The sequence below is a fragment of the Lagenorhynchus albirostris genome, chromosome 19 (assembly GCF_949774975.1).
Source record: "Lagenorhynchus albirostris chromosome 19, mLagAlb1.1, whole genome shotgun sequence".
Lineage (NCBI taxonomy): Eukaryota > Metazoa > Chordata > Mammalia > Artiodactyla > Delphinidae > Lagenorhynchus > Lagenorhynchus albirostris.
Genome location: NC_083113.1, coordinates 55820777 through 55836805, shown reverse-complemented (window position 1 = coordinate 55836805; position 16029 = coordinate 55820777). Strand labels below are relative to the sequence as shown.

General features: G+C 54.4%; 1 protein-coding gene across 1 annotated transcript in view; it reads left to right on the top strand.

Moving 5' to 3' along the window:
- The window catches only part of SLC38A8 (solute carrier family 38 member 8), a 36853-nt gene that overhangs the window by 9860 nt on the left and 10964 nt on the right, over positions 1–16029 (top strand). The window contains exons 3-7 of the mRNA XM_060131691.1: positions 4352–4484; positions 5334–5435; positions 8619–8676; positions 14350–14464; positions 15748–15895. Of these exons, the coding sequence (XP_059987674.1) occupies positions 4352–4484; positions 5334–5435; positions 8619–8676; positions 14350–14464; positions 15748–15895 (556 nt within the window). The remainder of the gene's footprint in view (positions 1–4351; positions 4485–5333; positions 5436–8618; positions 8677–14349; positions 14465–15747; positions 15896–16029) is intronic.

Genomic DNA, 16029 nt, shown 5'->3' with positions numbered 1-16029 from the left:
TGTTAGGGAAGTTTTCGACTATAATCTCTTCAAATATCTTCTCAGGTCCTTTCTCTCTCTCTTCTCCTTCTGGGACCCCTATAATGTGAATGTTGTTGTGTTGAATGTTGTTGTATTGACTGTTGTCCCAGAGGTCTCTTAGGCTGTCTTCATTTCTTTTCATTCTTTTTTCTTTATTCTGTTCCGCAGCAGTGAATTCCACCATTCTGTCTTGCAGGTCACTTATCCGTTCTTCTGCCTCAGTTATTCTGCTATTGATTCCTTCTAGTGTAGTTTTCTTTTCAGTTATTGTATTGTTCATCTCTGTTTGTTTGTTCTTTAATTCTTCTAGATCTTTGTTAAACATTTCTTGCATCTTCTCGATCTTTGCCTCCATTCTTTTTCCGAGGTCCTGGATCATCTTCACTATCATTATTCTGAATTCTTTTTCTGGGAGGTTTTCTATCTCCACTTCATTTAGTTGTTTTTCTGGGGTTTTATCTTGTTCCTTCATCTGGTACGTAGCCCTCTGCCTTTTCATCTTGTCTTTCTGTGGATGTCACCTTTTTGGTTTCTGCCTTAAATGCACCATGGTCAGAGAACACATCTGTATAATTTTGCCATGTGAGACTTACTCTCGGTCTCAGCATGTGGTCTCTCTTGGTGAGCTCTTAAAGGGTGTGTATTCTGTGGTTCTTTGGTACAGTGTTCTAGAACTCTCCATTAGGTCAGGGTGATCCAGAGCTTTGATCAGATCTTCCATGGCCTTGCAGATTTTTGGGGCAGTGGGGGAGTCTAGTTATTCTGTCAGGTTATGAGACAGAGAGTGTTAAAGTCTCCAATTATGATTGCAGATCTGTCTACTTTTCCCTTTAATTCTATGAATTTTTTGCTCATGGTTTTTGAAGCTCTCTTATGAATAAGCACACACAGTGAATTGCCTTTTTATTATGAAATTTCACTTTTTGTCTCTGTAATGCTTTGTGAATACACCTGTGAATATAGCCTCTCCCACATCCTTAAGATTAGTGTTTGCACAGAATTTTCTTTCCCACTCTTTTACTCTGAACCTTGGAATTTTAAAATGCACTTCTTGTAGACAGCATATGGTCGGGTCTTGCTTTCTTATCATCTTGACAGTCTCGGGTTTTAATTGGCATATTTAGACTTTTACTTGGAACGTAATAATGACTGATGGTTGCATCTCGGTCTATCATTTTGCTGTTTGTTCTGTCTCTTGAACCGTGAAAAAAGGTCCCTGATGCAGGGATATGGAAATTAAAGGCTCCCATGTTGTGGGAAGGACTCTTATCCTCCACAAAAATGAAAGTTGGTAGATCTGAACCAACTTTAAATTGGCACTGAAATGCCCTGCCTGACAGTGGCAAGTAGAGGTCATGTCGGATTTCAATTCTGGTCAGCTGGTGGTGCTGCTCTGCTGAGATGAATTCTGAGGTCCTGCCGTGTTGAGAAGGATTCTGAAGGCCTGACTTAGTGGCAAGGATCTGAGGGGCTGCCATGATGGGAAGGATTTTGATGGGCTGCTTTGTGAGAAGGATTCTAGGGGCTGCCGTGTTGAGGAGAATCTTAGGAGCTACTTTTTTGAGGAGGATACTAGGGGCTGCCCTGTTGGGAAGAATCTTAGCGGCTACAGTGTTGAGAAGGATTCTGAGGGCCTGACTTCTTGGGAAGGATCTGAGGGCCTGTTGTATTGGGACGGATTCTGATGGGCTGCCATGAGAGAAGGATTCTAGGGGCTGCCTTCTTTAGAAGAATCTTAGGGGCTGCCGTGTTGGGAAGGATTTTGAGGGCCTCCGTGCTGAGAAGAATCTTAGGGGCTGCCGTGATTTGGAGGGTTCTCAGGGGCTGCTGTGTTGCGAAGGATTCTGAGGTGATGCCGTGTGAGAAAGATTCTAGTGGCTCCCACAGTGGGAAGAATCTTAGCAGCTGCAGTGTTGGGAAGGATTCTGAGGGGCTGCCTTGTTGGGAAGGATACTGAGGGGCTGTGGTGTTGGTAGGGATTCTGAGTGGCTATCCTGCTGAGGACAATTCTGAGGGGCTGCTGTGTTGAGAAGATTCTGAGCTGCTGCCATGTTTAGAATGATTGTGAGGGGCTGTCGTGTTGGGAAGGATCCTGAGGGCCTCCGTGTTGAGAGGAACCCTAGGAGCTGCCGTCCTTTGGAGGATTCTCAAGGGCTGCTGTGTCGAGAAGGATTCTGAGGGCCTGCAGTGTTCAGAAAGGTTCTGAGGGCCTTCCATGTTGGGAAGGAATGTGAGGGGCTGTGTCTTGAGAAGGGTTCAATGGGCTGCCACGTGAGAAGGATTCTTCCTGTTGAGGAGGCTTCTGAGGGCCTCAGTGTTGAGAAGAAATTAGTGGCTGTCGTGTGCAAGAGGATTCTGAGGGGCTGCCATGTTGAAAATGATTTTGAGGGGGTGTCCTGTTGAGAATAATTTTGGGGGCTGCTGTGTTGGGGATCTGAGGCCCTCAGTGTTGAGAGGAATCTTAGGGACTGCCACGTTGAAACTGATTTTGAGGGCTTCCCTGTTGAGAAGGATTCTGAGGGGGTGTCATGTGAGAAGGCTTTTGAGGGCCTCAGTGTTGAGAAAATATGGGCCACTATATTGGGAAGAATCTTAGCAGCTGCCATGCTGAGGAGGGTTCTGAGGGGCGGCCATGTTTAGAACAATCTCAGGGGCTGTCGTGTCCCTGGGATCCGAGGGGCACTGTGCTACGAAGGTTCTGAGGGGCTGCCATTTGCGGAAGGAGGAGGTGCTGCCATGTTTAGGAGGATTCTGAGCGGCTGCTGTGTTGAGAAGGTTCTGGGCTCAGTTAGTGGACCACCTGGAGAGAGTATTGATTGGAGGCATGCCACCCCGGCTCTGGGTGGATTGACTGGTGGGAGGAGAGCGTCGTCTGCGTGTTTCTGGTTAGATGTTTAGGGATATGTCTTTCTGAAGGCAAGTCCAAGTTACTTGGGCTGAAGGCTAATTGGAGGTTGGGCTTTTGATGGAGTCATTACGTTCATCGGGTACAAGTGACTGTAAACGATGGTGCCGAGGACACCAAGGTATGGCCTGGAAAGTGAGGGCTCAGGAAGGAGCTGGGCAGCCCAGATGGCAGAGGGGGTGCCTTCCTGGCTTCAGGAGTCCAGATGGCTAAGAAGGGCTTGCCCCCCGTCCCAGGCCACGTGGGATCTCTGTGCACCTTTGGGTACGCGCATTCCCTTGGCCTCTCTGGCCAGGAAAGCCTGCCTTGCCTCCCTCAGGGGAGGTCTCTGTCCCCTGAGCTCCACGTGGAGCTGTCCCGTTGCGTCACTCCAGTAGAAGCAAGCCATTGTGGTCAGGCCGTTGATCTCTTTTCATCGCGTGCTTTACGGAGCACATGGTGGGAAGGAAGGGTTATGTTACAGCAGTGCCAGCCCCCAGAGTGGGCCGGGAACCAGCTCTCGGCACCTCTATCCGAGTGCTTCCGGCCTCGAGCCATCTCGCTGTCTCCCCTCTCCCCCATCTGTCTAGCCTCTTCTATCTGATAACTCCAAATTCTCTGTCTTACTGTGGTGGAATCAAAACGGGTCCAGACTCTTAGGTGTTCCTTCTCTTGAGAGTTTGATGGGGTCTGTGTCCCCTCCCCCGAATCAGAGCGGGCTCCGTGACGGCTCGGCCTGGTGGAGGAGGGCAGATGGGACACTGCCAGTTCTAGGCCTGGCCTTTAATAGGACGGCACCTTCCGTCTTGGGCTCGGGACCCCCCAGCTGTCATGGACCAGCCTGCTGGACGGTCTGCAGGGGGGGCCCCCCCGCGGAGCCCAGGCATCCCCACCAGGCACCCTGTGTGAGCGCAGCCATCGAGGACCCTCCAGCCCCGCCCCCTGCCAAATACCCGCGAGGGCCCGCAGCCTATCTGGTGCAGAGCAGAAGCGGCCAGCTCAGCCCCGCCCTAATTCTCCTCTCTCTGCTAACGGGGTTGCCCTGGGCTGCTGTTTGGGGGAAATGTATTCCAGGCGCCGACTTCACCGCACACACCCTTTGAGCCCTTGAGTAAATTTTCACAAACAGGAGGGCCTGGGTGCCCCAAGGGTAGACCGTTGTGTCCTTTGCTGCCGATTCCAGCACTTAGAGCAGCGCCTGCCGGGCGGAAGGAACTCGGTGAAGGTCTGTTGAATGAATGCCTACAGCGTGTTCCCTCCGTCCTGGTGGCACGTGACAAGGTCCCCATCATGCTTGTCATCCCATCCCTTTAAACTCACGGGGATGACTCAGTGCCCACGGCGAACCCACCCGAGGACCCAGAGCTGGGAAGCCCGTGGCCGCGGCTCTTCAGCTGGGGGAGGCCACGCGGAGCTTGCTGCATCTCCTTCCCTCCCTCCCCCTAGTGTGCGACCTGCTGCTGCCCGGCGCCCCGCAGCCCTGGTACACCGACCAGCGCTTCACCCTGACGCTGCTCTCCATGCTGGCCATCCTGCCCCTGTCCGCCCCACGTGAGATCGGCTTCCAGAAATACACAAGGTACAGGCTGCAGCCCCTTCCTGGCAGGACGATGGCTGGGGCTGGGTCCCCACCTCGGCGGGCGCTTGGTGGGTGATTTCTGTCCGCCTGGGATAGGGGAGCTGCTAGCACGGGTCTTCCCGTTTGCAGAAGGGGAAAAAATGTTTAATTACACAAGTCATACATGTGCCTGATAGAAAATACAGATAAACAAAAAAGAAATTTACCCGTAATGACAGGACCTGCAGCTGACATTTTGTTACCTAATGATTGTAGACTTTTTCTGCACACACACGCACATATGCTGGCATGGACACACACACACACACACACACACACACACACACACACACACACACACTTTTTCCCATTTTACCGTCTTAGGCTCTCCATGTACTTTTGCAAAAATTAAGCCTGGCAAAAGTCTTCACACAAGTGTGCCACCCGCCTTCCCCTGTCGTGTAATGAAATGGAGCAGAGAAAGAGTGGGCAGGACCCCCTTGCCCCCCGGGCACCCCCAGCCCTCACCAGCTGAGTCAGGGTCCTCCTTCCCCCTGTGCTGTGGCCCAGCGGGCAGTGTCCCGACTTAGATACTGAATCCCAGCGGCTGTTGGTGGAGAGACGGGGGCGCCCGTAGCGATCACAGGCTCGCAGGTCTGACCTCGCTGGGCCTGAGCATGGCCCTGCCCTGCTCGCCTGGAATGCTCTTCCCGCTGTCCCCATTGTGCAGATAAGGAAATGGAGTCCAGACACTGGCCTGACACCTTGCCTGTGTGGGCAGAGCTGGCATTGAGACCCCGCTCCGTGTGGCTCCCCAGCCCCTACCTCACCATAGAGGCCCCCTAACGCTGCGCTCCGTCCGTGTGTTAGCATCCTAGGCACCCTGGCCGCCTGCTACCTGGCCCTGGTCATCGTGGCACAGTACTACCTCGGGCCCCAAGACCTCGCTCGTGAGCCCCACCTGGCATCGAGGTGAGTCTTGGGCGATGGCTTCCCGGGGCTGCTGTGAGGGCCGAGGGTCGCTTCTCCCCCCGACCCTGCCCATGGTTTGCACAGAGCCCTGGCTTGTCCCGTGAAATCCTTCAAGTCTCTGATGCCATAGAATTCAGCAAAGCCTCCTTTCCTGGGACTTCCCTGGCGGTCCAGTGGTTAGGACTGTGCTTCCACTGCAGGGAGCGCGGGTTCAAGCCCTGGTCGGGGAATTAAGATCCCACGTGCCACATGGTGCGGCCAAAAAAAAGCTCCTTTCCTTCTTCAGAACGACAGTGCTATCACTAGTGAGGACAGGGGACAGGCTAAGGGACACGGAAGCACTGGACACCCCACCAGCCTGGGGCTCCTAGGCTGTTGCAGACGTGTTCCCCACAGCTTAGGGGCTGCAGAACCAGCCAGCAAGATGCAGGTGCAGGGGCAGAGGCCAGTGAGGCCTGACGACCCTGAGCGAGACCAAGAGTGGGAGTGGGCCTAGGGGGTGGATATCCTGTAGGGATGCAGAGCTGTGGTGAGGACTCCAGTTTTGCACGGAAGCCGCTGCAGGGTTTTGATCACAGCAGGGGCTTGAAATCGAATCGGCTGGTGGCAGGCCAGCTCCATGAGCCTGTGACCTGTGACGTCCCCCAGGGTCCTGGGCTGAGAAGGGCCCTGCGCTTGGTTTAACGCCCTGCTGGCGCCATCCTGAAATGCTTAACCACTGTTGAACAGGGGCCGGCACTTTCATTTTGCACTGGGTCCCGCAAATCGTGTGGACCCTCCTGGAGGGTAGGTTGGAAGTGGAGTGAGAGAGAGAGAGAAGAGAGTCCGGGTGACTCTGAGCTTTGGCGATGCCGTTTCATGGGCTGGATGGGACGGGGAGGGGTCGGGTGGGGATGTGTAAGGTTGGAGACGGCTGTGAGACACTAAATAAAGACGTCAGGGAGCTGGTCAGACTGTGCACCTGGAGTCCAGAGAGGCCTGGGCTGGAGAGAGGAACATCAACCCATAGATGGCGTGGAAGTAAGGCCAGGAGCCCAGGTGAGAACTGAGCTGGTGGCCCTCCGCCAGGCCCTGGGGGATCAGCGAGAGGGATGGCAAGTTAGCAGCACGTGTTAGCTTCTTGGGGCTGCTCGTAGTAACACATGAGCACAAACCGGGTGGCTGAAAGCAGCAGCAACTTCTCCCCTGGTTCTGGAAGCTAAAGTCCAAAATCAAGGTGTGGGCAAGGCTGCGCTCCCTCTGGAGGCTCCGGGGGAGGGTCCTTCCTGCCCCTCCCAGCGTCGGTGTTGCTGGCGCTCTTTGGCCTTCCTTGGGCTGCACATGCTTCGCTCCAGACTCGGCCCCCATGGTCACACGGCCTCTGCCCTGTGTGTTTCCTCTTCCTATAAGGACACCAGTTGTTGGGTTAACTCCCAGCCTACTTCAGTATGACCTCATCTTCATTTAACCAATTACATCTACAAAGACCCTTTTTCCAAATAAGATCTCATTCTGAGGTTCCCAGTGGCTATAAATCTAGGGGGACACTGTACAACCCAGGACAGAGGATAATAGAATCTGGGTCTCAGAAGTCAGCAGAATTTCAAGAAGGTTGGGGTGATCGCCACCAGCTGCCGCTTCTGGGTCACATGGGGCTGAGCCCTGGCGCCTGATTTGGCCACGGAGGCCGCTCGATGTGGCTGAGTTTCATCAGGGCAGGAGGCGGGGTTGAAGGCCCAGGTGGATTGGGTTCAGGAGAGGGGGAAGGGAAAAGCCAGGAAAGAGCTCTTCTGAAGAGGGGAGAAGCGGAAAGTGCCGGGGCACAGAGGCCACGTCCCGTGTGGCCCACGGCACACCGACAGCATGACCCAGCAGTGGAGGAAACCCGATCAGAAGAGGGCCAGATCCACTGCTCATCTGTGGCCTTGAGTCTGCGGAGGGGAGGGTCCTGCTCTCTGGAAATGCAGCCTCCAAGGCTGGAGCTCGGGCAGTCTCACCCACGGGAACAGGAGAGGACAGCACGTGAGGCCCAGAGGACGCGGGCAGGCAGATGGAGCTGTGGGAGCGTGGGCACTAAGAAGCTGGCCATCGGCTGACAGTGCTGTTGAGGAAAGTCCAGGAAGGCAGGGCTTGGCGGGGAGGCTCCGTGATCTGCACCCAGAGTTAAGAGGCGGCCGGAGCGCAGCACGGAAGGGAGATACCACCGTGTGACTTTCCCCGTGGCTGCTGTGACACGTTCCTGCCAAACTTGATGACTTAAAACTACACAAATTTATTCTCTTACAGCTCTGATATCAGAAGTCCAGAATAGGTCTCACTGGGCTAAAATCAAGATGTCAGCAGGGCTGTGTTCCTTTTGGAAGCTCTAGATTGGAATCCGTTTCCAACTCCTAGAAGCGCCCACATTCCTTGGCTCGGGGCCCCTTCCTCCATCTTCAAAGCCAGCAAGGTTCTCTCTCTCTGACCCTGCTTCTCTGGTCACAGCTCCCTCTGACCATAGCTGGGGAAGGTTCTCCGACTGCAAGGATCCTTGGGCTACATTGGGCCGAGATCCTCCAGGGTCATCTTGTGTCGTGTAAGGTTCCCAGGGTCAGGACATGGATCTCTTTGGGGCCCACTCTTCTACCACAACCAGGAAACCCTGATTCTATAGCGGGTGCTGTATATGCTCCCTCCAGTATGTGTCCCTAAAGGTGCCGGAGGCTGGTACGTAGAGCTGCTTATTAAAGGAAGCTGGAGGGCCACCATGTGGGGACCACTGAGAGGGCTTGACCTGAAGATTCTGCCCCATGCACACCTCAGTTCTCTTGGGCAGCTTGGACAGAGGTCAAAGCATCCTTGCCCTGTGAGGTTTGTTGGAGGGAGGCTGCCTGTGCCCCCAACCACCCCAGCCCCTAAGCTCACTGGGCACAGGCAGCCTCCAAGGGAGGCTGGGAGTTCCTCCCAGCCACGCCCTGCCCAAGTTGTGCCTGCAGGGAGAATGTCAAGTTACCATATGTCAGCACAGATGTACTTAGAAAGTGCAGCATTTAACATGCAGCCTTTTCCAACCCCCCAAACCCGGCAGTGGACATGGTTTTTAAAACCTGTCTTACAGTCACGCTTAGTTACGTCTCGCTGGTGTTGTTGAAAACTCATTTTCAAGTTGAAGGTTGTTTTGAGTTTAACTTTTTGTAACAAACACCCGTTTTCATCTCTTTACAGTCCTTCCTCCTGGGCCTCCGTATTTAGTGTCTTTCCCACCATCTGCTTCGGATTTCAGGTAACCTTGGCGTCCGTGTTGCAGAGGGTGGCATTTGCAGGCTCTGGGGACCGCCTGCTCCCTCAGGAGAGCGTGGCCTCCCTGTCGGGAGAAGCTCGAGGACTTTTTCCAGGGTGAGATGGGCTGTCTTTGGCAGACGGTGCACGTGGCCGGCATCTGGGCTCTGAGCTGGGAACCGGCCCCGCCGACAGCCAGCAGCAGCACCTTTGTTTGTTGGGTCTGGGGTCCAGTGTGTGGGCCCGGGACCTGTCCCCTCCTTTGCGAAGTCCTCACGGCCGAGTCGCCACGCCTGGGGACCTGGAGCGGCCTTTTTACGTAGAACGCCTTCGTGCAGGTGGCTTCTGCGGCGGGGGCCTGGAGGCTTGCCGGCTAGGAGGGCGGGAAGGTGCGTGGGGAGCTGGCGGTACTGGGCAGAATATATAGACTTTGATAGAATGGCATGGAGTAAGGAATTCCGTGCGTGGAATCCAGTGGAGGGGCTTCCGCCGCAGCGCTGGGTGGGGCAGATTCAGAGATGCCCTTTTCCAGGCGCAGATGCCTGGAAGGAGTCTTGCGCAATGTGTGGGAGGTGGCCAGCTAGAAGGGGAGGGCGCTTCAGCTGGAGAGCCCCAGAGGGGGCGGGGGTCCCAGGCTGGAGAGCTGCAAGGGGCGGGGCGGGGCTGGAGGGGCGGGGCTGGCGTTGGGCTTCGCTCTCCGCCTTCTGGGCTTTCCTGGAGTCTCGCGGTCTCCTAGCAGGTGGCAGCTGACTCCCTTGCTCCATTGTTTATTTTAGGAAAGATTTGCCTCTCTCCTAGAAACAACCACCTCCCCACCACGACAACAACAAAACCGCCCCCAGTGAAATCCAGTTCTCGAGGGAAAGTGTCTCGGGGTTGACAGTGTCTGAGCTTCGTAGCCTGAGCGGCTTCTTGCTGTGCTCACCAACCAGCTCCACTTTGTGTTTGTCAGCTTATGTTTTCTTTGAGAACCACTTTTTGGGGAAAAGAAAAGTCCTGAAACATTTCCGTTGCTCTTTTTTATAAATGAGTCGCTGTAGCGTTTCTGGGGCTTAGCAAGCCGCTTACAGAATTTCTCACGTTTCTTCCTGCACACCCAATATTTTGAAAGATGGAAGGCGACGATTTTGCTGTCAACCGTTTGGATGTCGTCTAGCCAGTCCTCTCTCGCGTCCCCGAGCACCATATGGTGTAGCAGGCTCCCGCCGGGCAGGGGTGCGGGGTGCTTTCCAGATGCTTGTGAGGAGGTGCCCCCTCACCTTTGAGTGAGGGGGGCTCCCTCATCCCATTCTCCTAGCAACCAAGGCCTGGGCTGCCGTTTCCAGGGACACGGGATGCGGAGATGGGGGAGTTGGGAAAGGATGTGGATTGCAGGGCGGGGGTGGGGCAGAGGACTAGTTGCCGAGGCCGGGGATAGGGTTGCCAGGATCCAGCTTGGGGAGTTAGGGATCTGGGGGTGGGGGAACTAGGCGCAGATGAAGGTGGAAGGGAGCCGGGTGAGGAGTGGCGCTGGGCTGGAGGGGCTGCTGAGCGAGGGAAGGCGTGGGCGGTCACCTGGCGTCATCGGGAGGTCGGGTTCAAACACACCGCTCCCCACACACTTAGCGGGGCACCCCGTCCAGCCTGCGCAGAGTCGGAAGGAGGGGCTTGGGGGAGCACGGGTTGTGGGTGCAGGCTCTGCTCCCAGACACCCTGGCCACACGCGGTACTTCTCCCTTGTTTGTGTTTTTTTAATTGACGTGTGACTGATTTACAACGCCGTGTTAGTTTCAGGTGTACAGCACAGCAATTCAGGCATATGTAGCTGAATATATATGCATAGTCTTTTTCAGATTTTTTTTCCTTTAGAGGTTATTACAAAATATTGAGTGTAGTTCCCTGTGTTATACAGGAGGTCCTTGTTGGTATTCTGTTTTATCCGTCGTAGTGTGTATATGTTAATTCCAAACTCCTAATTTATCCCTCCCCCCATCCCCCTTTCCCCTTTGGTGACCATAAGTTAGTTTTCTATGTTTGTGAGTCTTTTTCTGTTTTGGAAGTAAGTTCATTTGTATCTTTTTTTTTTTAGATGCCTCATGTAAATGATGTCATGATATTTGTCTTTCTTTGGCTTACTTTATTTAGTATGATAATCTCTAGGTCCATCCATGTTGCTGCAAATGGCATTATTTCATTCTTTTTTATGGCTGAGTAATATTCCATTGTATATATGTACCACATCTTCTTTATCCGTTCATCTGTCAGTGGACATTTAGGGTGCTTCCATGTCTTGGCTATTGTAAATAGTGCTGTAATGAACATTGGGGTGCGTGAATCTTTTCGAATTATGGTTTTCTCCAGATATATGCCCAGGAGTGGGATTGTAGGATCATATGGTAGTTCTGTTCTTAGTTTTTAAAGGAACCTCCATACTGTTCTCCATAGTGCCTGTACCAATTTACATTCCCACCAGCAGTGTAGGAGGGTTCCCTTTTCTCCACACCCTCTCCAGCATTTGTTATTTGTAGACTTCTTGATGATGGCCATTCTGACTGGTGTGAGGTGGTACCTCGCTGTAGTTTTGATTTGCATCTCTCTAATAATTAGCGTTGTTGAGCATCTTTTCATGTGCCTGTTGGCCCTCTGTGTGTCTTCTTTCCCCTTGGTGTTTTTAAACGGCTTTGAGATACAACTTACGTGGCATACAACTCACCCCTCTAACGTGTACAGTTCAGTGGTTTTTAGTATGTTCACAGAGTTGTGCAACCATCGCCACCATCAATTTTACAACATTTTCATCACCTTCAAAAGAAACTTGTACTTATTACCAGTCACTCCCCATCCCCCTCTTGCTTCCCTCCCGGCCCCTGGCAACCAGAGATTTTTCTGTCTCTCTGGATGTGCCTGTGCTGGGCACTTCATGTAAGTGGAATCATACAGTATATGGTTCTTTGTAGCTGGCTTCTTTCACTTGACGTGGTGTTTTGTTTTGTTTTTAATTTATATTTCTGGCCGCGTTGGGTCTTTGTTGCTGCACGCGGGCTTTCTCTAGTTGCGGCGAGTGGGGGCTTCTCTTCGTTGCGGTGTGCGGGCTTCTCATTGCGGTGGCTTTTCTTGTTGCGGAGCACGGGCTCTAGGCGCGCGGGCTTCAGTAGTTGTGGCATGCAGGCTCAGTAGTTGTGGCTTGCGGACTCTAGAGTGCAGGCTCAGTAGTTGCGCACGGTCTTAGTTGCTCCGCGGCATGTGGGATCTTCCCGGACCAGGGCTCAAACCCATGTCCCCTGCATTGGCAGGCAGATTCTTAACCACTGTGCCACCAGGGAAGTCCCACTCACCATGGTGTTTCTGTGGATCGTCCGTGTGGTACATGCGTCAGGACCGCGTCCCTTTTCATGGCTGAATGATATTCCACTGTTTGGAGAGTCCATAGCTTGTTTTTCCTTTCTTCAGCTGGTGGCTGTTCGGACCGTTTCCACTTCTTACCCACCACGTGCTCCTCTGCCCTGCATCCCATCACTTAGTGAATAGTGAGCTTGCTATTGGCCAGTCAGCGTCCTAGATGCTGTCCCAGCAGGGCAGCCCTGCCCTCAGAAGCTTTATTTCCCGGCATAAGACCAAGAGAAACACAACCCAGGAGTCATAGGAGAAACAGGAAGAAGGGCAGGGCCCCATCCTGCAACCACCAAGCATCCTTTCCCCCATGTCTGGGTTCCGGAGTATAGGAGGTGGGAACGTTGATCCTGAGTTCCACTGCTTGTTGGTTGAGGGCCCGTGTGCGTGTGTGTGTGTGTGCGCGCGTGCTTGCCGCAGGCTGGACGCCGCCTCTGTGGCTGGAATCGGGAGGCCTGAGGCTGGTGTGCCCCAGCCCCTCACAGTGGGCACTCCATGAGGGTGGGGACTGTGTGAGGCTGGTTGATGGGTACCCCACACTCGCAACAAGGGGCACTGATATAAGGACCTGAGTGTGGAGAGCTGGGGTTGGGTGCAGGGAGGCCTCGTGACTGCGAGTGGGGCAAAGGGATGGATGATTGAGTAACCACCGGAGTGCCCTTAGCCCACGGGCCAGGCTCTGTGCTGAGAATGCGGGAGGCAGGTGTGTCTGACACCATATACCTGACAGACGCTGAACCAGCAAACCCAGATGTGTTCACCTGGGGGCCGTGAGAGCAGAACTCGGCCAGCTGGGGAGGAGGGCTTTCCTAAAGGATGAGTAGAAGCTGGCTGGACCAGGAGACATCGCAGGCAGAGCACACAGCACGGGCAAAGGCCCTGAGGCAGCGAAGAGGGACCGTGGTGGGCTGAGCTCGGTGGGCGAGGGGAGCAGGGCTCTCGAGCCTGGGGAGTGGGCAGGCATGGACGGTCATCCTGTTGGCTTTGATCACAAGTGAGTAAATGGATGTGGTGGTGGGAACCCTGCCCCGGGAGCCTGGGAAAATCCCAGAACCCATAGGGCACATCCAGATACAGCAGCACGTCTCACCCCTGGCTGCTCATCAGGGCCTCCTGGGCTGCTGATAAAACACCGCTGCCCAGGACCTGCTCCAGATAAATAAGGTCCACATCACAGGTGGACTGCTGGCATTGGCTACATGTATTTTATATTTTTAAAAACTTGACCATGTGGGCTTCCCTAGTGGCGCAGTGGTTGAGAGTCCGCCTGCCGATGCAGGGGACACGGGTTCGTGCCCCGGTCCGGGAGGATCCCACATGCCGCGGAGCGGCTGGGCCCGTGAGCCATGGCCGCTGAGCCAGCGCGTCCGGAGCCTGTGCTCCGCAACGGGAGAGGCCACAGCAGTGAGAGGCCCGCGTACAGCAAAAAAAAAAAAAAAAAAAAAAATTGACCATGTGATACAGTATGTAGGAAGTATATAAATCCTAAGTATGTGTACTCCCACGAAACCATCACCCCGATGCGGATATAGAACATCGTCAGCACCCCTGGAATGTTCCCTCAATAGCACCACCCCACCCCACTATTCTGCCCTGTGTCACCACAAACGGTAACTCTCGACTGAGGGTGATTTTGCCCCCAGGGGACATTTGGCGATGTCTGCAGACATTTTTGATTGTCGCAACTGTGGGGGAGGCTCCTGGCATCTAGTGGGTCGAGGCCAGGGGATGTGGTCCGCATCCCACCGTGCACAGGACAGTCTCCAAGCATCAGCAGTGCTGCGGTTGAGAACCCCGTCCTGGCTTGCTTGGCTTGTAACTTGAACTTCACGTACATGGAAACGTTCTTCTTCTCTGGCGTCTTTTGCTCCGCGTTACAGCTGCAGGGCTCTCTGTTGTGGTGTGCAGTTGTGTTCACCCCTTTTCAGTGCTGTGTAATATTCTACACATGAATATCTGAGCACTTCTACCTTCTGCTCTTGGTGGGCATTTGGGTTGTTACCCACGTTTGGGGACACTGAGACTTTTTTTTTTGTATTTTAAAAAATATTTATTTATTTTTGGCTGTGTCGGGTCTTAGTTGTGACGCTTGGGATTTTTGTTGTGGTGCACGGGCTTAGTTGCCCTGCAGCATGTGGGATCTTAGTTCCCTGACCAGGGATTGAACCCATGTCCCCTGCATTGGAAGGCGGATTCTTTACCACTGGACACCGGGGAAGTCCCAAGACACTGAGACTTTTTAGATGACGCCAGGTGATTCTAGCGCCCAGCTGGCTCCACTCCTGTTGACCCTGCTGCTCCCTTGCAGTGTCATGAAGCTGCCGTGTCCATCTACTGCAGCATGCGCCACCAGAGCCTCGGGCACTGGGCCCTCGTCTCCGTGCTGTCCTTGCTGGCCTGCTGCCTTGTCTACTCGCTGACAGGTAAGGCCCGCGCGGGGTGCCCGGGACCTGGGTGCGGAGCAGTGGGAGAAACTGGGATAATCACAAGTGTGTATAGAGACCCTACCGTGTCCTGGGTGCAGTGCTAAGCGGTTTGACTGCCTGTGCTGCTTTTGTCCCTAACACCCCCAGGAGAGTCCACAATTCATAGCGGAGGCCACTGAGGCTCAGAGGGTTGCCATGGCTTGTCCAGGGTCTCCCAACTAGACGTGGCAAAGCTGAGATGCAGACCCTGGCCCGTCTGTCTCCTGAGCCCCTGCTCTTCACGCCCCACGCCCCTGCCTGCCTGTCTCGTGGGATGGCGTCAGTGATGGCTGTCGGAGCATGATATCCAGGCAGTGGTTTACAGGACACCCTCTTGGATGCAGTGGGCTTCACCATCCACACACTGGTACAGGAGGGTCTTCAAAGGTGACAGAAGTGTGGCTCAGAGAGGGGCTGTGCGCCACCTGAGGTCCCACGGCACATGCGGTGCACAGCCCGGGGCCTGGGCTCAGGCTGACTACTGGCCGCTTTCCTCCAGCCCAGCAGCCCTTTCTTTCATCAGCCTATCAGAGTCTCTGATTCAGGGAGCTCTTGGGCTCCCACAGATGTGTCAGGGGACTTGGACACTTGCTGGGTGACTTCTGTCTAGCAGGGGAGGTCTCTCTCATTCTGTGGCCCCTGAGTTGGACCCGGTGATTGAGAGTCTCCTTCAGATGGTCCAGGGCCAGCAGACTGGAGAAAAACCAAAGCAAACCACAGCTCTTGGTCCGCGGTGGATGTCTCAGGACCGGGCAGGTGACACAGAGGCCGAGAGGCAGTGCTGGGTTGTGGGGTAGGGACCTGACTTCTGCTGTAATGAGCTGTGTTATTCCAGACACTTGTTGACACCTTGGGTCTTGATTTTCCCCATCAGGAAAATGGGCGCACTGACAGCTTCTTTCTCTAGGTGCTCTAAGGGTGGGGTGGACAGGGCACGGAAAGCATTGTTCAGACTGCTTCCAGTCAGTCCACGCCCACGAGTGGGTGCCTTGTACGGGTGCCGTGAGCTGTTTGGAAGAAGGACAAGGGACAGTTTTGCCCAGCAGGAGTTTGAGTCAGAAGGACCAGGACCCTGTAGACTGAGGACAGGAAAGCCTTGGGAGATTCTAGAACTTTCTGTCAGCTCCTAGGGGAAACCTTAGCAGCGGTAGATCTGGGTGCTGTGTGCGTGTCGGAGTTGAGGTGGGGGGACAGCATTTTTCTAATCAGCTCTCCTGTGTTCCCCCCTTTACCCTTCACAGGCGTGTACGGCTTCCTGACCTTTGGGACAGACGTTTCTGCTGACATCCTGATGTCCTACCCAGGCAACGATGGGGTCATCATCGTTGCCCGGGTCCTCTTCACTGTGTCCATCGTGACTGTCTACCCCATCGTGCTCTTCCTGGGGAGGTGAGGCCAGCTCGTGGGACATGGTTCAGTGCAGAGCACAGCACCCGTCGAAACTTAGCACGTGCCAGGCGCCACGCCAGCCCACGTGGCGTGGGGACTGTCTTCACCTCTGTTTCCTAGAGGAGGAGACGGGC